The 22,254-nt window shown below is 37.6% G+C and overlaps 4 protein-coding genes and 1 long non-coding RNA gene across 5 annotated transcripts; 3 read left to right on the top strand and 2 right to left on the bottom strand.

Moving 5' to 3' along the window:
• Positions 5,017-5,463, top strand: LOC18783650 (RING-box protein 1). The gene has a single exon (XM_007216531.1). It carries the CDS (start codon positions 5,017-5,019, stop codon positions 5,461-5,463), a length of 447 nt encoding a protein of 148 aa, XP_007216593.1.
• Positions 5,789-8,459, bottom strand: LOC18782572 (pentatricopeptide repeat-containing protein At5g50390, chloroplastic). The gene has a single exon (XM_007216946.2). It carries the CDS (start codon positions 8,092-8,094, stop codon positions 5,974-5,976), a length of 2,121 nt encoding a protein of 706 aa, XP_007217008.1. The 5' UTR covers positions 8,095-8,459; the 3' UTR covers positions 5,789-5,973.
• LOC18781964 (uncharacterized protein At5g19025) lies at positions 9,881-11,312 on the bottom strand. The gene has a single exon (XM_007215855.2). It carries the CDS (start codon positions 10,843-10,845, stop codon positions 10,150-10,152), a length of 696 nt encoding a protein of 231 aa, XP_007215917.1. The 5' UTR covers positions 10,846-11,312; the 3' UTR covers positions 9,881-10,149.
• Positions 14,449-18,241, top strand: LOC18784343 (cyclic dof factor 2). Its single transcript, XM_007215192.2, has 2 exons — positions 14,449-14,983; positions 16,487-18,241. Exons 1-2 carry the CDS (start codon positions 14,759-14,761, stop codon positions 17,789-17,791), a joined length of 1,530 nt encoding a protein of 509 aa, XP_007215254.1. The 5' UTR covers positions 14,449-14,758; the 3' UTR covers positions 17,792-18,241.
• Positions 20,751-21,918, top strand: LOC18782629. The gene is made up of 3 exons (XR_002270777.1): positions 20,751-21,182; positions 21,288-21,349; positions 21,437-21,918. It is a non-coding gene; the product is annotated as an uncharacterized LOC18782629 (long non-coding RNA).

Below are 22,254 nucleotides of genomic sequence, written 5' to 3'. Positions count from 1 at the left end.
ATAATCATGTGTAACATAAAATTCTATGTATATTGACTCGCGTGCGACACTGCCTCGTTAAAACCTTGTCAGGAAAAATCCAGTGGGATAAAAACCCGGACGAAGGAAAAAGAGTACGGTGTTTGAAGATCTTTATTGATGGTGCGCTCCCCCTGATGCTTGGCAAAATATCTTTAAGTCATACTGTTGATCAGCTTTCTGAATATCGTAGTTGACACTGCTTCTGTGAGTCAATCTTGAGCGACACTGCCTCGTTAAAACCTTACCAGGAAAAACTCAGTGGGATAAAAACCTGGATGAAGGAAAAAGAGTACAGTGTATGGAGGTCTTTATTAAAACCATGCTCCCCCTGAAAAATTTAGGACTAGCTTTTGTCCAGTAAGCGACCATAAAAATTTTCATAGTATACCCTAAACTCTTGAGCTACACTGCCTCGTTAAAACCTTACCAGGAAAAACCCAATGGGATAAAAACCTGGATAAAGGAAAAAGAGTACGGTGTGGAGCTGAACTCTATCTGGTCTAGTATACTTCCGGAAAAACATTTAAGGACCAACGGATAAGACTCTCTTAGTATAAGCAAGAATCTCGTTGGTATAATGCTCGATCGAGACAAACATGTCATGAATTCTGCAGAAGCTTTAATGTGTTGCAATCACATTATAATCAATGTACTCACTGAGGTAATTTATGCATATTAATATTGAGTACAAATTTTGTGCTTCAAGCACATGTCCTTTAGGGACTTGCTTTATGCAATGTCAATCCTCTCAACGGATTTTGTCTAAAAGGGATTAAACTTTATGACACATTATATAGCTTTAACCCAGCTATTTATACATCTTTAGGGAATCGCTTCTGGCGATATGCTCTGTGCATTTAATAACCCTTAAAGATAATATGTTGGTCTCCGTAATTGTGTAATAAGGGGGGGCACAATTGAATCTGTAAATATGGAGAATACCCAACATTCCTTGTTTCTGCCAGAAACAGTGTGTCATACAAAGTAAGTATATTCCCTTTTATTCCGAACACCCAAGTATAAATTCAGTATTAACAAATTTTGGGGTTCGTATTGTGGGTTTGTTCTTTCACGTTCATTCTCATCTATAATGAAATTACCTCGTTCCATTTTGGCCAATGATATTGTCGACATTTAATAATTGAACGTGGTTCCAATCAACACAGCCCATTGATGATTTGAGTAGCTACTCCAAAACCAAAAATTGTCATTTATCAATTCATAATCTCACAATTCTCATGTGCATGCGCATGCATCAATTATAAGCATTCCTTTGCTTTTTGGTACCCAAGCCACTTCATGGGGCTTTTATTATGTGAGAATGTGGATTATAACCTCCATTGGAGCGTTATTTTACATAGGGCGTGGAAAATCTCCATTTAGGGAGTTGGAACATTTAGAACCCATATATCTGTCATGCTGCAGGCATGCCACAGATACATACATGTCAATTAATTTCTGGGACTTTAACCCATATTATGGGACTTTAACCCATATAATTTGCTACGCATTAGGCGTGCATAATATCAATATTGACATGTCAAAGGATTGTCCTTTCGGGACTTCAATCCATATCATTTGCTACGCAACAGGCGTGCACCCATATATCTGTCATGCTGCAGGCATGCCACAGATTAATACATACATGTCAATTAATTTCTGGGACTTTAACCCATATTATGGGACTTTAACCCATATAATTTGCTACGCATTAGGCGTGCATAATATCAATATTGACATGTTAAAGGATTGTCCTTTCGGGACTTTAATCCATATCATTTGCTACGCAACAGGCGTGCACCATATTGATCACTGCTATACCCATATTCTGTTCTTATGGTACATTAATCTGTGCAGTGTATTATCAATGTATCCAACTTGCAATCTGTAAAATTTGCATTAATAATTCATGGATACATACAAGCCATTCTTTTGGAACGGACTTATCTTCCCATTTGGTTACCTTTCAAGATAAAATATCAAATAAGTATATAAGCAAAAAATAACACAAGTATTGCTTACATCCTTAGGTGGGAGAAACTTTTCTCAAGTATCATTCAAGCTTGCATCAGCCCAGTAAATGTAGTGCTTGATGATCTAGTTATATCCTGCAATAGTAAAATCACAACTCTTTTCTCTGTCAAAAACAAATAATCCTCAGAGAGTTACAGAAAGAGAAAAAATGCAAAAAGAGAAGGTAAGCAATCAGGGAAGGAAGCTGGTGGGAGCAGACAATAAGCTCTCATATCTCCTAGTCTAGAAGGACTTCCGGAGATTAGAGCATAAGATCGCCTTCACAGTTTCCTGATGTAGCGGAAACGTGATCAGGGATAGTCTCGCTTCCTGAATGGATGATCAGAGATAGTCTTGCTTCTCGGGCATATTAAGTGCTCACTGATAAGAAAAATAAGTAGATATCGCATCACTAGGTGTGGAGAAAACTGGATGTCTTCTGCAAAGAAAATTTCGTTAGTAACACATTTATACACAAATACAATGAATAGGTAGAACCGGTGAATTTCAAATTAACCATAAGAAAATTGCGAGATTCTCGGGGTACTTTTGAAAAAGTAGCTCCGTGAAATCCGTAAAGCAAGATCGGCTTTTGATGAAAATAATACTTGAAAAACGCCGAAAGTGCCGACAAACATTAATGGAGGCCGCGTGAAGTTTCAGAATTTCCTTCAGAGGCTTTCAGAACATAATGTATTTTTATAGATTTTTACAGGACCTGCACCTTCATTGCAGGTGGAAAAATCTATCTGTTGTATGTTCCTGTAATAATAATTGCGCACATTCTTAAACTTGCACCTGTGGTTTTTACGTCTTTTCAAAATGACGGTTTGGAACTTTGTGCCTTATAGGTTCAAATAACCACATCGACTCTCCCAAATTTCATATTTCAACGTATGGGAACCCGGAACTTTTGGCCTGGGCTAAACACAAACTCAGAATTTATTTGCCCTTTTCAAAATGGACATGAAATATGAATTGAGTAAAAGCCACGCTAATATCTCATATATTTGGGTTCATGAGCTTCCGGCCCAGATATAACAAAATATGTGGGGAGCCTCAATTCATCATTCTCTTATGCCAAAGAGATATGTGGCGTACCACAATTTGCAAGAATACCTCAAGGGTTGTCCATTTAATTGTTGGAACTTCAGGTTCTCAACACTGTTAGATTTTGAACCTCAAGCCAAAATCACATATTCTCATGGTATGGACATTTTTACAATTTTCTGTACATATTTCTGGACTTCAAGCCCTTATATAATTGTCCATATCATGAGGAACTTCTGGCATCTCATTTAATTGCTCATCCATGAGTTTAAGGAACTGCAGGTTCCCTTTTGAATAGTGATAGTTTACCCAAAATGGTAAATATTTATGCATACATCACTATTCATGTATACGGCACTATTCATGTGTACAGTACATTTGCCAGTACAGTTATCATCCATGTGTACGGCATTATGAACCAATACGGTACTGTTACATCATTAAGGAACCCAAGGTCCTTATTTACATGTCAAAGATCAAGGACCCTCAAGTCCAATCACATGTTTACCAATATAGTACCGGAAAGACTGCCAGCTCTCATATTAACATCATCATCAAGGATCTTCAAGTCCTGATGTAATTGTATGATGAGGATCAAGGAACTTCTGGTCCTGATCTGCATACTGTAAAAACTCATCATACAGCACAATTAATCCATAAAATAAATTGCTGGTAAATAAATTACTGGTATAGACGATAAACTCGCACCACACTTTTAAATAAATACGGTTGTATAAGTAATAAACCTGAGAGCTTCTCGTGCTGTTAACGTGCTATAAACTAGAGAGAAAATTGGAGAGGAAATTGAGAGAGATCAAGCATAGAAATCTGAAGAGAATGTTTCTCATTCAAGTGTGTTCTTACAAGTAGGGGAAGCCCTATTTATAGGCATTTTCAAGGGCATTTTGGGGACTCCACTTTTACAACATTATCTATTATATATATATATAGATAAATAGTATAGCCGCGCGGCTATACTCGGGTTTTTCCTAATTATATTTCAAAAATTGTATAGCCGGTCGGCTATACTCATTTTCCCCTAATTGTTTTTGAAAATAGTATAGCCGAGCGGCTGTACTCTTTGCACATGCGGCGCGGCTATACTCTGTTTTGTTCTAATTTTTTTAAAAATAGTATCGCCGCACGGCTAGACCTAGTTTTTTATTTTATTTTAAAAATAGTATAGCCGAGCGGCTATAAAAGTTTCCCCTAATTTATTTTAGAAATTGTATAGCCGCGCGGCGGTACTACTTTTGCCACTTGGCGCCAAGGCGCTAGGCCGGTCCTTTTTTATAGCCGCGCGGCTATACCCGGTTTTTTTCCTCTCAATTTTACCTAATTTTTTAATTTTTCGCTTTTCGATAAGAGTAGTTTATAGCATTATCCATTACTATAAGTCTATTACCCGAGTCTCTATTGTACCCTTTTGATTTTTTACTTTTCCATAGTTATTACTCGTATAAACAATTTAGCACTTTCACGTTTAATAATGTATTATACACGTACATATGTAGTTTTCAATAATACATCCGTGTTCTGCACACGTTTTAAGGACTCAGTTGTAGGAATAAATAATTCTTCTTAACTACTTGAACTACAAACTCTTTTTTTTTTTTTTTAACAAAGTTCTCTCTTTTTTTTTTTTAATCTTTGTTTACTTTTCTTTTTTTCAATAATAAATTTTTTATTTGTTCTTTTTTATTTTCATTTTAAAAATTTGTAGACGACCCCATTTAGGGCCAATTAATTTTCTCCAATGCCGCTTTTGTATTCCTATAGAGTTTGAGAGATGGGCTTTGTCCTTGAGGAAGTAGGAAAATAGCGTGCCTATAAAAACAAGGGATGAGCACCCCTTTAGCTTCAATAAGTAAGCAAGCAAGCGCATTAGACAGTCTCTCGTAATTAATTCGGAAGGTTAAGAACATAAGAACGATGAGGTCCCAAGAACTCACTGCTTTCCATGATTCTGATTATGAACATGTTCGCGCAATCGACCGTGATGATCAGACATCCAGCAACGCTCCTGCATCCGTAGAATTACTGATGGAGGAAGCATGGACGACCAAGTGGTTGTGGGATGAGCATGAGTGCCACTGCCAGCTGTGCACTATTTGCTTGGAAGGCTTGAGTTATGCTGCTAATTCTGAAGAAGCCAATAGTAAGGAGATGCCTTGTAAGCAAAAGTTTCACTCGTCTTGTATTCGAACCTGGCTCGCCCGGCGTGGTTCTTGCCCGCTCTGCAGGTCCTCTGTTAAGCCAGTCCTGCCCATGAACATGCCTCTTCTTCAACATGGAGAGGAAGAAGATGAGGAGGTCACTGTGTGGATTAACATTGTCAACAAGATGGATAAATTTTGGTTTGGGAAGATCAGTCTATGAAGAATATTTTTCTTAAGCTTCGATTAAATTTTTTTTTTTCCAAGAGCTTCGATTTAATTGTTTGTTCATACGTTGATCTAATTTCCAAATAAAGTTATTAAATTTTGGCACTAAAGATCTTGATATTGCTTTTGTTTTTCTAATTTTTTTGGGGTTAAATTTGATATGGCTTATTGGGAGGCTATTACTTGATGTACAAGGATGATCATACTCATGATTGTACCCTTGTTTTGGCATGTTACCAAAGAAAAAGGAGGAATTAGGTGGAAAATTTATTCTGAAGCAATTCGATTTTGGGAAAGAAAGAAGGAAAAAAAAGGAATGCTATCACCAGAACTAAAAATATAAAATAAATAAATAAATTGAGCTTAACAACAATTTTCCTAAGCGATGTTGCTTCTATTGATTGACCTTATTCTATGTTTACAATACATATTAAATAGTATAACCCAAAGGCAGAGATATCTCAGAGCAAAGTTTGATCTGCTCGTCAATAAAGTAACTTTGCCATCACCAGTAATTCCCACAAGAACAACTCCCATCCTTGAAATGGTGGAATCTGCTGGCGTCCCTCACTACAATTTCCCGTCCTGTAACCCTAGCAATTAACTTAACTGCAGAATGGCAGTCTCCACAAATGCGATGGCTCTGCACAATTTGCAGCGGCGTCCCATCCGCAGTACTTATCAGTCCATAAGCTATGGCCAGTTTCTCACTGTGGTAAAACGATCTCCACTCATGTTCATCAACATCAGGAAGTAGATGCTTCTCCTCAGGGATGTAACCGTGTTTTGTAATCCTGATCATCAAGTCATCCATTTTCTGGTAAATCTCTCTTGTTTCGGAATGGCTTTTATCTCCCGAACGGAAAATATGTAAATGTTTCTTAACTTCAATCCAACTGCATGCTGGTAGCATTCTTAAACCCTTTCTTCTTAAAGTCTGAACAACACTAGCGGCCTCCTTCAACTTCCCAGAACTGCTGTATATATTTAAGAGCACAACATAATTACTTAGCTTCTCAGGTTCCATCCCATAAAGTTTTTCTGCTGCAAATTTGCCGAGCTCTAAATTCTCATGGATTCGACAAGCTGTTAGGAGGGCAGCCCACATATTTGCCGTAGGATTAAAGGGAGCACTTCTTATTAGTGCAGAGGCCTCATCTAAAAGTCCCTCTCGACCTAGCAATTCAATCATACAAGCATAATGCATTGCACGAGGCTTAATCTTGTGATCCCTACTCATTGATTCAAAAATCTCCCATCCGCGTTCTGATAAACCTGAATGACTGCAAGCAGACAATACTGCAAGAAAGGTAACATGGTTCGGTACCATTCCTTCCTGAAGCATCTTCTCAAACATCTCAACAGCCTCATCACCCCGACCATGATTACCATATCCAGCAATCAAGGCATTCCAAGATATTACATTCTTGAGGGGCATCTGTTCAAAAACATGACGGGCATCTTCTATCCTTCCCCATTTGCAATAGAAGTCCACAAGTGATGTGTTTGCCACTACATCTAATCCAAAGCCATGACGAACTAGACCTGCATGAGCTTGCTTAGCATGTTCCAATGATGCCAACCTAGCACAGATTCTTATGATCATGGAAAATGTAAAATGGTCCATCTGAACACCAGAATCACGCATGTCATAGTACATACTCAGAGCTTCCTCACTGTAACCATGGAGTGCATAACCTGCTATGATGGAATTCCATCCTACTGTTGTCTTCCGCGGCATCTCATCAAAAACACACTGAGCATCTTCAATATCCCCACACTTGCTGTACATATCGATCAGCGCACAAGATACAAAAATATCAGCACCTAACCCCATCTTCAAACAACAGGAATGAAACTGTCTTCCAGCAAAAATAAGTCCCAAGCCAGCAGATGCCCGAATCATAGTGGCAAATGTGCGTGACCCACCATCAGAAAACTCTTGCCACATATCTAGAAACAACTGGAAGGCGTCCATGAAATCCCCAGAGTCCACAAGGCCCCCAATTATCGTGTTCCAAGAAACCAAGTTCCTCTCAGGCATTTCCTCGAATAGCCTACGCGCATCGATCATCATGCCGCATTTCACATGCATAAGCAACACTCTGTTCCTCATATACTGATCCGGTTCAAACCCATTACTAATCATGTAATTAGTAACCCTCTTCACTCCTCTAATAGATTTCAAACTAATGCAAGCACTCACCAACGCATCGTACGTACTACTAGCCAACTCATAACCACCTTCAAACTCCAAAATTTCAAACAACTCAAATGCTTCTCTGTACCTTTTGTACAAAACCGACTTCTCTATCTGACTACAAAGTCCAGAATTGCGTTTTACGACATGGATATCTTCCAAAGGCGCTGCTTTTGGTTCATCAACCTCAATTTTGGAAGGTATGGGCTTTGGGCGTGGCTTCAGCTCTTGTTCCACAGAGGAACACCTAATATGAGGCAATCGGTTCCTCCATTTTCTAATATTAAGCGGAAAGCAGTACCCAGAAAACAAAGATAAAGATCTATGCCCGAAAAACTTAGGATCTGAGAAAGATAAACGGAAGCTAGAGGCACTCTGAATCTGATCCAATGCTAAGTTTTGGTACCTTAACAGCGGGATCTCCATGATTGAAAGATGGAACTAAATCAGTAAACAAGAAATGGAGGTGATGAGCAAAGATGGTACCTTGAGAAAGAATTATAGGGCCTCGTTCAAGGTCGGAGAGCGAGACGACGAGAAGTGAGTGAAACGACGATGTTGTGGTTGAGAAGAGAGAAATGGTTTTGTTCATGGTGGAAAGGAAATTGTTGGGTCCCAAGGGGTAGATGGTTTAGGAGATGGGATCAGCATTGGGATTTCCGCCCGAGGAGTCGATGCGGGTAGCTCCAAGGTTGTTCAACTTCCAACTTCCAGCTTCAAATCCATGGAGACTTTCAAGCCCGGACGGTGCGTTTTGCATCCAAACAAAATTTTCTACTTTTATGAAGCTTCCAACCAATTTTATTTTTTGTTTGTATAGTTGATAATTGAGCAAACATTTTGTATAAAATCTTTCTTTTTGTTTTCGCTTGTTCTTATTTTGTGACCAAAATGGCAGACACATTACGCTTTAGGAGGTGGGATTTTTGGAAATATGGATGTGAAGATTATACCACTAATATATGGGGTTATTAATTTAAACCTTATAATATGAGTGGACGATAAAATTAATATTCAATGATATTCAATGAATATAATATTAATAAATACATATATGTGTTATAATACAAGTGTTATCATAAATATATGCGTTATAATATAGTGATATGATGGCCACATCGAAGAATTTTTTCTTCTTGGAAGACAACAAAAGTAAACCGGAAACTAAAGAAAAAGCCTATATGCTGCTAAGGATGCCTCTGATCTTGAGGAAGAGCATCCAGAATCCTGCAAAACTTCCTCAAGATCAGATATTGACAACCTTTACATGTCAAACAATGTAAACTGAAATGCACACGCAGAGTCCAACATGTACCGCCGCCCATACATGTATGCAGGTGAATATGGCAGCACTGCAGAATGTAAAGTCTCAATCTTTCTTTGAACACCGGAGGAGATACCAAAGAATTAAGTAACCCCAATGGCATAATGATCTTGATAATCCATCGCAATTGAAAATGAATTAAATAGTTCATGTCATTGAAAAAGCAAGAGCTTAGAAGTATTTACAGTGTGGTCTTACTGTCCTCAAACACTCCACTGGGAGATCTGGAAAAAGATATACCATGTGAAAGTAATCTTCACAGATGTCCTAAGCTTGTCATCTGATCAGTGGCTTGCATGCCTTCTTGTGTGTATACACTAGCTATAAGACTGATTTCTTTATAATAAAGTTAAAGCTAACTCTGAAGCAGAATTGATTACTCAGATAAAGCAAGCCAAGTAAACTGTGCAGTTTGGTGCAAAGATGAGTAGACAAAACATATCATACCAGACATGCAGTCCCAATCAAATGTTAGTTCCTTTGGGAAACCACATTTGAGTTTACCTCATGGATCAAACTGGAACAGCTGCTTTTTATGCCTAAACCAGGTGGTGTCCAGGTTTCTCTCATTTGGCAAAATATGAATGAAAAAGTTTCCTGCTTTTATAAGTTTACAACCAAGCAAGTTCTAAGTTTCAACAATAACTGAAGATTATACAGACCATTTGTCATTAGTGAGATTTTAATCACAACCCCTAACCAATCGCAAATCGAAGAACGATATACTGAACTTGGACAAACACATTACTCTGAATTTTTCGTTTTCAGGGTCAGGACATAGCAATTGGATTGTGAGTAGTGTGGAGAAACCATTGAAGACAAACTTACCTCATAAAAGAATCATATCCTATAAAGGGAAAGAAAAAAAAAGGGAATAACTGCAGCAATGGAGAACCAAATGAAAATTTCAGATTCAACAAAAGAAAGTTCTTTAAAAAAAACATATAACCAACGGAAAGGAAATTAAATAAGGGATTGTTATATATTCCCCACTATAATCAAGGGTATATAATCCTTACAACTTATTCCATGAGCTAGGCTTATTTAAAGACAACATTGTTCCGAGAAGACAGCCAATAGAAAGGCACTCTTCTCTGCATTATGACTACTCCTGTACTCATAATTTTTCCTCCCTATGGTTTGATAACCACATTATGCTACTTCTTGATCTTTTTAAGCTTCTTCGGTCCCGGAACTTCCAATCTACCAACAGAACACCCACACCTTGCCCGAAAGACGAGCACTGCTCTGCCATTAGGAGGGGCCATCTTCTTAAGTTCGGCTTCCAATTCGCGGTGGTGATCGCGAGGCAATTCGAATAGGCCCTTCTTAACTCCATCTTTAACCACTGAAGCTGAATTCTTCACGCACTCCTCTGTCTCCAACTGAATATCGAATTCAGCGGCCTTTCGAAGGCCCTTGCAATTGGGATTGCCACATTTCCTACTGGTACAGGCCAACAGAGCCCAAGCAGCCAATGCTGCGCAACAAATGCTAAGTCCCATACATCCATAAACCAAAGGAGCATGAGAAACCTCCTCCCTTAGTACATACATAATAATTCCAACGATTTCAATGGTCTTAACAGATATAATCTTCACATATGGGAATAGCAAATAACCGAAAGCACCAACCACAGCAATAAACAACACAACATCAATTGCAGCCGATCGAGATCGATGGCAAGCCGGTATCTTTGAGCAATTTGGAGAATTGGGTATCTTTCTGCCCCTGTGTACATGATTGGTTTGCTTCGATTTGGCACCTGGGTCGGTTAAACTCATAGAATCCGCCATGGGAGTAGGTTGGTCAACGGAGTTGCAGACCGATATTGAGCTATGGAAATATACCATTTCAAATTGAACCCGGAATTTTGAATACCAATCCAATCAGCAAAATCAGATCAAACCGACCAATCTAGACTTCAAATACAGATCGGCCCACCTCGCGAAAAATCAAAACGAATAAGCAGAAAACTCGATTACACCAGACGATCGGAAAACTCGTCGGTGCATCCAAATCAAAACCAAAAATCTTCCTATTTTGACATCTCAAATTCAAGCATCCGATTCAATCAAAGAGCTGAGAACTTGAGAGATCAATATAGGTAGATAGAAAACGGATTAAGAGAATCTGGCAGTGTGAATTGGGTTGAGGCAAGGCCGGCTTGAAAGGTTGTAAGAGCAGAGGAAGCAGAGCGGACAAGGAAGAGTCATTTACTGGTGTTAATATTATCACATTTTTCTTCCGCTATGAACTAGTAAAACTATGAGGAAGCTCTCTCTCTCTTCTCCTTCCTTTGTAATTGTTCATGTAGGCAAGTGAGATGGTTGGTTCGTTTATACACGCTACGGAAATGGAAATCCCAAGCGACACGTTGTGTAAGGATTACGTGGGCTACTTCTCAGATGGGCTTGAAATTTTGCCGGTGGGAAAACAAAGGAAATAAAAAACTACCACAATGATGTGTGCATGATTTTGTGGGGCAGTTCAATGGGCTTGGCCCACTGTTCCTTATTTTCCTTTTTTTTGTTTTCTTTTTTTTGAATTTTACCTCTTGGTTACTTTGATCAAGGGAGAGACCAAGTCACCCCCAATCACGAATTAATGGAAAGTAAAACAAGTTTTGGTGACTAATTTGTCCTCTTATCCTCACACTTATTCTTTCAAGATACGTCAGAAATTTATTATTTAATAACATAACATGTTAAATTATTAGATAATATAATATTATCATTTTTCTTAATCTTGATACATGCATGTTTTTGCATCAAATTAATTTTTTTTTTCTTTAACTTTAAGTTGGAAATTTTATACATGCCTAAATGAGATGGAAGAAAGGCCCTTTCGGGAGTTTGTTTCGTGGCAGTTGTCTAAATTAATAAGTCAAATTCTCGCATTTATAACTTCATCAAATAATAGTTAGTGTATTAGTCTCAATTAATTAAAATTATCAAATTCAGGTCAAGTCATTAAACGGGCCCTTAGGTTCGTTTGATTAATATCTTAAACCGAAGGTAGTGATTTGATTGCCTACTCAAGGAAGTGTAGAGAACCTTCTTTCTAGGGTAATATCTCAAACAAGTGAAAACAAAAAGGAAACAATAACTAAATGAGGAATTTTGACTTGCCATCACTACCAAATGGAAACCTTTACGCGTTTGGCTTGGCATATTGGTGGAAGTGGAAATTGCCAAAAACATTTGGTTGCAAAAGCACCAAGGAAGGTAGTGGCATATTTGTCAACCAAATGGATCCATGAGCCGTGTTGGCCTTAAGATTTAGTGCTTCACCTTGACGAAAAGTCATGTTACCGGTCAACCTTAATGCTCAAAGAAAAAGGGAAAATTCAAACGCCATGATAATTATGTGAAAAAGACCCAGGAATTTTCAAACCCCATTATTTTTACCCGAACTAGTAAACCGTAAATGTGGCAGAATGTCAGAGAGCATAAACTAGGGGGAGATGTGGTAATTTTTCTCTATTTCAGGGTCATAGGCATCCGAGCAGAGCCCAAATGCTTCATTTAGCGTGGCCCAATTATGGACAAAACTACAAAAGAAGCCCAAGAAACACCTCAATTTAATGTCGACAAGAAAACAATAAATATCTGTTGTCTAGTAGGATTACTTTCCTCCTTGTCCCTTCTCAATGTATATCTTATTCTTTCTCCTTTTTCCTAAAAAAAATTTCTCAATAACAAATATAAGTTAAGCGTGTTGGCCAGGACAGTAGGCACGTCCCTTTACATCCATATTGACACCATATTAATTTACCATAATTTGTTAGAAATCCAAATTTTCAATTTACACCTTATGCCTTCCTTATATTTAGTGGACTACATAATTATGTGTAACAATGACAACACTTGGTTCAATATTATATTTTTTTGAGTACAAGTGATAGTCTAAATTAAGAGGGAGGGGAATTTCTCTCTCTCACACACACGCAACTAGGATGCTATGGGAATTTGAACTTGAAATCTCTGATTTGCAAATCAAGGTCCTTTTTTAATACAAGCGATAATACATCTTTTTTAATATCGTAAGAGATTACATAATTATGTGTACCAACCACAACACTTCCATTCATTCCTAAGAGCCTTATAATTGAAAATAATAATAATAATAATCAGCATAAAGACACACACACAAAAAAAAAGACTAATAAACAAATAAATCATAAATATTTTAGGCCAAAGTAAAAAATTAAGCTTATATATGGCAGTCCTCTTAACGATAAAAAAAGAATAATTTAACAATATGTCAGCATAAAAAAAAAACAACCACCATTCGATATTCAAAATGTTTACATTATATTTATCTACAGCTATGGCCATATGAAAAAATAAAATGTGAAATTTTTATTTATCACTTTAATTAAAAGTGTATTTTTATTATTATTTTTAACATTTGACATGTATTTATGGGCATAATTATTGTTTCATAAATACCAAAAAAACAGAATTAATTATAATTATATCAATGAACACGTTTTTGAGATTATAATGAGAGTATATCTTAAATTAAAGTAATGAGCAAAAAATATTTTCAAAATGAAAAAAATGTACTCCTCCATTTGCGGGGAACACATGGCAGCAATAGAGAAGATGCCCCCATTGGAAGGGAAAACCACAGCCAGTAGAAGCAGATTCTTTAGGTGCTTGGCTCCAAGAGATGCTTCACTCGTATACTAGACTGGACACGTGTGCTCAAACTAGTGGGACTGGTCTGGTTGGCGTAAGGTGACTTTTTCACTTTACTTTTTCAGGTGGGGTCTACTAAAAGTATGGTATGACTTGGCATTTTTGATCTACTTTTTTCTTGCTTTTCATTTCGGAGACCTGGTTTTCTACGCCCAATTTATGCGACCACTGCAAAAGAGCGTAGAAACTCGGGGAAACTCGGTCTTTTTAAAATAAATATATAGACTTTACGCTACCATTTGTCATAAATTGAGCAAATTATTTATCTAAAATATGGAGGATATAAATTTATATAGAAAACTATATATTTGTCTAATTTACACTCATATTTGAACTTTTTGGAGTTATATCTTAAAAAAGAGTTATGATAATTAATCTAACTACATCGATTTCAAACACAAAATATAGAATCCCGATGCCATAAATTAATGCGTTGAAGATCCAAACGTGAGTTTTAAAGTCGAGTTGAATCCTTAAATCAAACACAAAAATAACATAATTTAATAATTCTCGTTTTCTAATATTATCTTACACGAAAATAAGGCATGGTATTAAAATCATCATATTCAATCTAGTACAATCACTTAGCAACAATGTCTTTTAATCCTACACAACTGTTTTTTAAACACGAGTTATTTAGATTTGTATGGCGCATAAATAACTAACGCTAGCAAAATCTTTCAAAAAGTGTTAGGGGAGATGCTGACTAAGACTTAATGTGGAAATTGGATCCAACTTTGTGACTTTTATACTAAACAAAAACCAATATGTGTGCAGTAGATGGGAAGGGGGCAAAAAGGAAAGACAGAAAAAACAGAATCAAAAATCTTTTCAAGGCCACAAGTGAACTTGTGGCTCAGAATTGCTGTGGGGGATGACGTGGCACAGCACCTGCATAGACAGTTGAGGAAAACGCACAATCAACCAAGACGACGACGCACACTCTCTCACATATACGACGCAACGTGTCAGATCTCTCGTCGATTTCTCTCTCTCTCTCTCTAAGTTTTCGAATCGATTTTTTATGAAAAGATAAAGAAAAAACGAAAGCGTAGCAAAAATGTCGGAGGCAAAGGACCCAGCGATCAAGCTTTTCGGGAAGACGATTCCGGTGCCGGAGGTCCCTTTAAGCTCCGGCGAATCGGTCGGAGCTCCTGAACCGGATCCATCTTCTGGAACCCTCGTTGAAGATACTGTCGATCAGGACCATGCCTCTTCCTCCAACTCTTCGCCTGAAGTCAATACCAACAGAGACAGGGAAGAGAAAGAGGTCAATAATCATAAGGTATGAAATTTGGTTAACCCTAAATTTTCATCTTTAGTCTCTGCCATTGTTTGGAAACTCAAATGGATTAATGGGTTGCTTTGTTTTGTGCTTGCTTGGAGGCTTTTGTTGACTTTTTTATATGCTGATATGGTTTTGCTTTTGGGTCTTTATGGGATTCTTTTCAATTTAGGAGCTTTTGTTTGAAGAAGTGCATCTTGTTCATGCTTTTGGAACATATTGGTTGCTTTGATTTTCTTCTTTGGGGGTCTTAGATGGTTTCTTAATCTTATTAGCTACCAAGTTTTACCTAGAAGCATGCATACCGGACCGTATTCTTTTTATTTCTTTGGAGATTGCTGTTCCTTATCCTTATGGAATAAGATTATTCAAGCAATTATTTTTTTATCATGTCTTTTGTGGTAGTGGTTAATCAAGCAACCAGCTTCCTCATGTAGTGCTCAACTTCATTAGAAATTTTGCTATTTCAAATGGGTTTGCTTTCCAATTGCTGGATATTTGGTTTCTTATGAAATTGTAATTGAGCTTTTACGTTATCTTTCTGAATGGATGGATTTTCGTTCTGATTTTTGACAATTTGGGGTTAGGTTATCTTTTGGAACTTTGCTATTTTATATTTATATTGAGGATGTTGAGTTGTAGTTTGCACAGCTTGTTATAGTTATTTCTTCTGTTTGAGGGTTGAAAAGATTTGAAGAAAAGTTCTCCGAAATTGAAATCCTTGAGCCAGTCTAGTTCTCCAAACAAGTAGGTCATTTCTCCTCCTACCATGATACCATCGCAGCCCGGAACTTGTGCAAAAAAATTCACGACTTCTCGTAACCAGTACTTGTCTCTACTTTTAGCCTGTCTGCTTCCAAGACTTTTTGTGGCTAAGGCACTACTTGGATGAGATATAAATATCTGGTGCTGCTTTACTCAGTACATAGTGACTTAGATCTTTGAACGTGCTACACAGATCTTTAAAGAAAGCTGCTACTGCTTTTGATGGTTGAGTCCTCCCTTTGTTTGGCCGCATTCATTTAGGCTCTACATGTTTACAAGATATTGGTTCTCATTCCTTTCCCTCGTATTATAGATAATAGTACTTCAAATCTAAATGTTTCTCTAAAGATGCCATTAACCCCTCATCTCCAAATTCATTGAAACTGCTTTGAAATGAAGGCAGATGAGACCATTGTGTCAAAAAATAAAATTAAAAAGGTTTAATATCATATGGAGAGGCATGGGGAACCTTTCTGGTGTGTTCTTTCCTAAGCCTTGGAATTTGATTTTTAACATAGCCATGCAATATGCAGTCTATTTTTTTTGCCATTGCAATAGGTAGTCTACCTCTAATTGTTTCAGTCGGTTCAGCATGTCAGCAGTAAGAGTTTAGTTTTTATCTTGTAATAACATAAAAAACATAAAGGTGAATGCAATAATGTTTTTTTTGGGGTATCATATCTTAACAGTACTTAGTTTTGAAACTCATATTCCCAATTAAATTTTTGGTCAATTCAGGACACTTCGGGAGAAAAACCAATGCAGACTAAACAGGAAGATGGAATCCCGCCTTTATCTTCGGAAGAGGTGACAAATCCAGATACAGCATCGAGAGTAGGTGTGAACCCTAAATCACCTGTTGAGAAGGAGAATGCTACAGTAAAAAATTTGAAGACTGAAGAAGAACAGAGTGAGACAAGTAATTCACAAGAAAAGACCCTGAAGAAACCAGATAAAATACTTCCATGCCCCCGCTGTAATAGCATGGATACCAAGTTCTGTTACTACAATAATTACAACGTCAACCAACCCCGGCACTTCTGCAAGAACTGCCAGAGATATTGGACAGCTGGTGGGACCATGAGGAATGTGCCTGTGGGTGCAGGACGTCGGAAGAATAAGAATTCTGCTTCTCACTATCGCCACATAACTGTCTCTGAAGCAATGCCGAATGCTCAAACTGATGTTCTGAATGGAGTTCACCATCCTTCAGTAAAATCTAATGGTACTGTCCTAACATTTTGCGGGGATGCGCCCCTTTGCGAATCAATGGCTTCTGTCCTTCACCTTGCTGATAAAAATATACAGAACGGTACACATAATGGATTTCAGAAACCTGAAGGATTAAGGATTCCAGCTTCTTATGGAAGTGGAGTAAATGGAGATGATCATTCGAATAGATCTACAGTGACAGATTCAAATTCAAAGGATGAGGCATGCAAAACTGGGTCACAAGAGCAGGTTATGCAGAGTTATCAGGGCTTCCCACCTCAAATACCATGCTTTCCTGGGGCGCCTTGGCCGTACCCCTGGAACTCTGCCCAATGGAGCTCTCCAGTAACACCACCTGCTTTCTGCCCTCCAGGTTTTCCTATGCCCTATTACCCTGCAGCAGCTTATTGGGGTTGTGCTGTGCAAGGCGCTTGGAATATCCCTTGGCTTCCACCGCCATCATCTCCAAACCACTCTGCTCCAAGTTCTGGTCCTAACTCTCCGACCTTGGGAAAACATTCGAGGGATGAGAGCACTGTGAAACAAAATAACTCTGAGGAAGAGGAGGCACCAAAAGAAAAGAGTGCTGAGAGATGCCTTTGGATTCCAAAGACATTGAGGATTGATGACCCGGGAGAAGCTGCAAGAAGCTCTATATGGGCAACACTGGGGATTAAGAATGATAAGGCTGATTCACTTAGCGGTGGGGGACTCTTTAAGGCCTTCCAACCAAAGGGTGATAAAAAGAATCACCTGACTGAAGCTTCTCCGGTCTTACAAGCCAATCCAGCAGCATTATCTAGGTCACTCAATTTCCAAGAGAGTTCATAAAATTGGTAGCTTACAAATTTGTAGTTTGTTTCAAGTGGTGCATACAATTCAGGAATGCTCAACTGCTCCATACAATGTGACACCACCTTTCTAATCCCAGAGTTCTTGTTGATTAACCAGCTTCAGCCGCAAAATCAAATGTCAAAGCTGTCAAATAGAGGAAGACGAGAGGATTGTCCATCCTTTTTCTCTTAGGAGCTGAGCCATCTTACTTTAGCTGGAATAGCCACTGATTTTTCCCCTCCGAGTGCTATTATGAATATTTGCATTTTGTTTTCAGTTAGATGGTTTGCTGAGTTCTTGTACATATATTTACTTGTAAAATTGAGAACTAGAAGAGTTCAGGTTTGTGTAGCAAAATCCCAGATGTACTTAAATAACTTGGGGATTCAAGTGACACTTTCTGTTCTTTTGTGCTTTTTAAATTAGAGATTCAGTCTTTTGGTCTAATGTCCACTTAAATACCACAGTTGATATGCTACTCTTACCAAGGTATAGTCAAGTTCCTGTGGCTACTGATTTCAGATTAGGATTATTTTTCAAGCTTTATAAGCATGGAAAACACTGTAGACCCACCACGTCTGTAGATGGACGTCAATTGAAGCACGAAAGTGCAAGTACATTTCACTTTCCATTCGACAGAATTCAAACCAAAAAGCACGAAAAGCTGGAAAGTTGATCATACAGTTTGGGCCTTTCCTTTTTCCATTTATTAATGGTTGCCTTTTCCTTTCTTTTTCCTTTGCTTGCTTTTTTCATGTTCATCTTTTGATGCCATTGCCATCAGCAAAAGAAGTTCCATCTTTGAATGCAATATAGAAAAGCAAAGGAAAGCAGATTTCATGAATAACTAACAAACCATATTGTTGGATTTGTACTTGGGAAGTAATTTTTGTCACGTTTTACTGATTAGGCAGTAAAAGACATTAAGATCATGTACCAAAATCCGAGTGATACTTCGTGGTATTTCTATTGGAGAAAGGTTGGCCACCAGTTTTGGATGGCTCGAGTTGGCTGGTATTGGGGCGCAAATTCCAATGCAAGTGAAGAAGCCATGGAGCCTCTGTTCCTCTCTTTCCTGGATTTTGTCTTGTCATTTTATCATCTTGCAATTAATTGCATAAAGGGAAATCTGCTTGAAGTTGGGGGTCAATTTGAGCCAATACAAACCCAACTAGACAGTCGGTGGAGTTTATTGAAGGTATGCATCGTTAAATTCTGGCCTCTCAATAATTTGATGCATTGCATGGCTTTGATTGGTCCTTGTGAAGAAGCCCTTTAATCAAATTCAAACATAATGAATCTCCTCTCCAATGTTGTGGTTCTCCTTCACAGTTTCCTAATCTGATGCTAAATTAGTTCCTAAACCCTATAGGATTTCTTTGTTTTTAATTGGAAAATTTTGTGATCAGTCCATACTTAGTATGCAAGAGATTTAGGGGAACCAATATAATAGCCACTTCATATATGTATGAAATAATATATAATGTTAGAACCAACGGAGTCTAACCCAATAGAAAATAACATTGACTTATAAATCGCAGTTTACACTATCACTCGTATTCGAAATAAATAATTAATGTCAGAATGCACCATAACCTTTATCAAAATTACTAGGCTCCTACTATAGTTAACAAAGAGAACCAAAACCCAAAATCGATTTCATCATTTTCTGTGAAAAAACAGATTTGGTTTGACAAGTTTTCACATTATTAAATTAGGGTTAGCTTTACAGTAGATCATTGGGATTTGAGACTTAAAAGGTCAACCCATCTGCAAGTAAATTAGGGTTACACTTGCCTGGTTTCTTTCCAACCAAGTCATTAAGCTAATCCAAAGTCTAAACCATATATATATATATAGAGAGAGAGAGAGAGAGAGAGAGAGAGTGCATATTGACTGTAATCCATTAGTATTAATTAAAAGGGAAGTTCTCTTTTGCTGTTCCCTCCCATGGTTTAATTAGGCTTCCCTAACGATTCATACCCTCCACACCCTTCTGTCTCCTTTCAGTATTCAGTGGGCAAAACAAATCGGATCAATGAGGAAATTCAAAATTGTAACTATATGTGACTTTCTAGTCAACAGAGGAACTGAACTGAGTATCAAACAATAAAACAGAAGAACTGGCAAAATAATGGCTAGACAAATATAGAAGGTCCATTCTGTAGCCATGCTTTTTCTGAAATGCCAGCAGGTAAATCATAAAAGAAAATAATGAACAAGGTAGAAAATAAAAGGAAGGAATAAAGAAACACCACGTGACAGGTTCATCAGAGGGAACGGGAAGCTTCACTTTGCCTGACAAGCAAGAAATACAGAGTTTTTATTAGTGAGAAAACCAATGGCTTGGCTTCCACCTTTTTTATACACCATTTGTTTGTTTGTTAGGCAGATTAAAGAAAGTGAAAGGCTTAAAAGAACAAAGAAGAAACCTTGGCAACTGGGCTGGAGATATTAAAAATTTGTAAGGCAGGCAGCATTAGTGTGCGCTAACACGTGTGAACTGAATAGACCCATAATTAATCCACATGCAATCACTACATTGTGGTAGTCATTATCAGCTCTGTTTTTAACCATTGCTTATTTGGAAAATGCTTAACACAATAACAATATCGACTGACATCATATTGAGATGATATCGATATAATTGAACCATTTATATAATTTAAAGATACGTAAATTAGTCTACACTTTCTTCACTAGCTCTACCTTGAAGCAGAAAAAGAAGTCAACTTTCAAATGAGGGATGAATAATAATTGAACAGTCTCTAAACAAGAGTTCAAAACCACTAACATGCATAAAAGGCAATTAGAAGATCCCATTGATTAGGAAAACATACTTCCAATTAGAAAAAGAAAAGAAAATTGTATTTTTTATTGATAAAAGCATTTTGCGTATTATTATTATTATTAATAAGAGTATAGAAAAAAAAAAAGTGTAATGGGTAACAGTTGGGGGATATTGAATTATCTCTTATCGGCATCATCGAAAGTATCCTCTACATAAAATCTGATATTTTCCTCTTCTTTTTTCAGGCACTAGATATAATCTGGTGTCAGGTGGTTGAGTATAAATAGGATTCTTGAAAGAATCAACTCACTTTTATCCGGGGCCTTCGGCTCTTATCTTTACAGCAAAATCTGTTTTGTTTTCAACTTATAATTACGGCATTTAACTTCTGATCAGATCTGAAGCTTAAGGAAGGCGGTTTCCTAGAAACTCAAAAGTCCCAGCCTTTCGGCAGCTCTCAAATCTCATCAAACCCCACCTCATATTCAGATTCTGAGAGCTACCCATTTCCCATAATTGTGTAGGAAATTATGGGCCGTCCTTGGTTTTTAAGAGTTTTCATAGTTTCTTGCCTTCTGGCTCTCTGTTTCTCTCATGGTAAGCAATACACTGTAACATCACTACTGTTTTATTGCACCATTTCATGTTTTTGAATTCCCATTAACCAATTCTGACTTTGATTCATTTGTTTCTTTCTTTAAGGATTTGGGAGAAACCTGATGGGGACTATTGATCTTGAAGATTTTTCAGTTCTAGTGTCAAAGGTAGATTCTTTTTCCCTTCACTTGTGTTGGGCTTCTTTTTTCTTTTCTTTTGGAGGCCTAGCAATGAATTGTCTGTTTGTTTACCAGGAAACGCATGGAAAGCCCAGGAAAATGATCACAGTGATGGATTATGCAGATCCAGAGCCAAATGTTAACCCCAGAACAGGGTATATCTTTACCCCTCCTCCGCAGCCCAACTAAAATGACCAATTTGCTGCAAGGAATAAAGTCATGTCAGTTGGTTTTCATTTCACTTTCTTACTTTCACCTTTGTGGTGAAATATGAAGCATTTTAGTTCAGGTTCTTCGTCCAAGTGTATTTATGTTGCATTTCTCTCTCTCTCTCTCTCTCTCTCTCTCTCTCTCTCTCTCTCTCTCTCTCTCTCTAATATTGTAGTTCTGAATGGTAATTACTGATTATCATGTTATTTTTTTTCAGCATTTTGACAATATGTTTTTTGTGAGTTAACATAGAATTATATGTCAGATGTTCTTTAAATACCTGGTTTTGTAGTTACTAGCTTATTTTACCTTCAATGGCATTTGAAGCTAATTGAAATTTGATTGAAGTAAAGCTCTTTCTGGTTGAAAATGCTACTTATAGTGTATTTGAACAATGATTCAATTTTACCTTCCATGCTGATAATGATGAATGGCCTCAACGTGATCGACAATATAAAAATAGTTGACCTTGCCACAAGGAAGGACCCATAACGAGGATATTTGACAACGTGGGCACCATTTTACTTTGAGTTTGAGGTGTGATAAAGAAATAATAAGAAGTGTGCACGACCCTATCTGACAGGAGAGGAGACTTTTTTCATGTAGTATTGTCCTCTTTGATCGAAAAACTGGGCCTACACTTAGCAGGATCTGTCTACAAAAGAGAAATGCTATAAAGCAAA

Source organism: Prunus persica, chromosome G3 (genome assembly GCF_000346465.2).
Source record: "Prunus persica cultivar Lovell chromosome G3, Prunus_persica_NCBIv2, whole genome shotgun sequence".
Classification (NCBI taxonomy): domain Eukaryota; kingdom Viridiplantae; phylum Streptophyta; class Magnoliopsida; order Rosales; family Rosaceae; genus Prunus; species Prunus persica.
The sequence above is the reverse complement of the archived record's forward strand: the minus strand, read 5'-3'. Positions and strand labels throughout refer to the sequence as shown.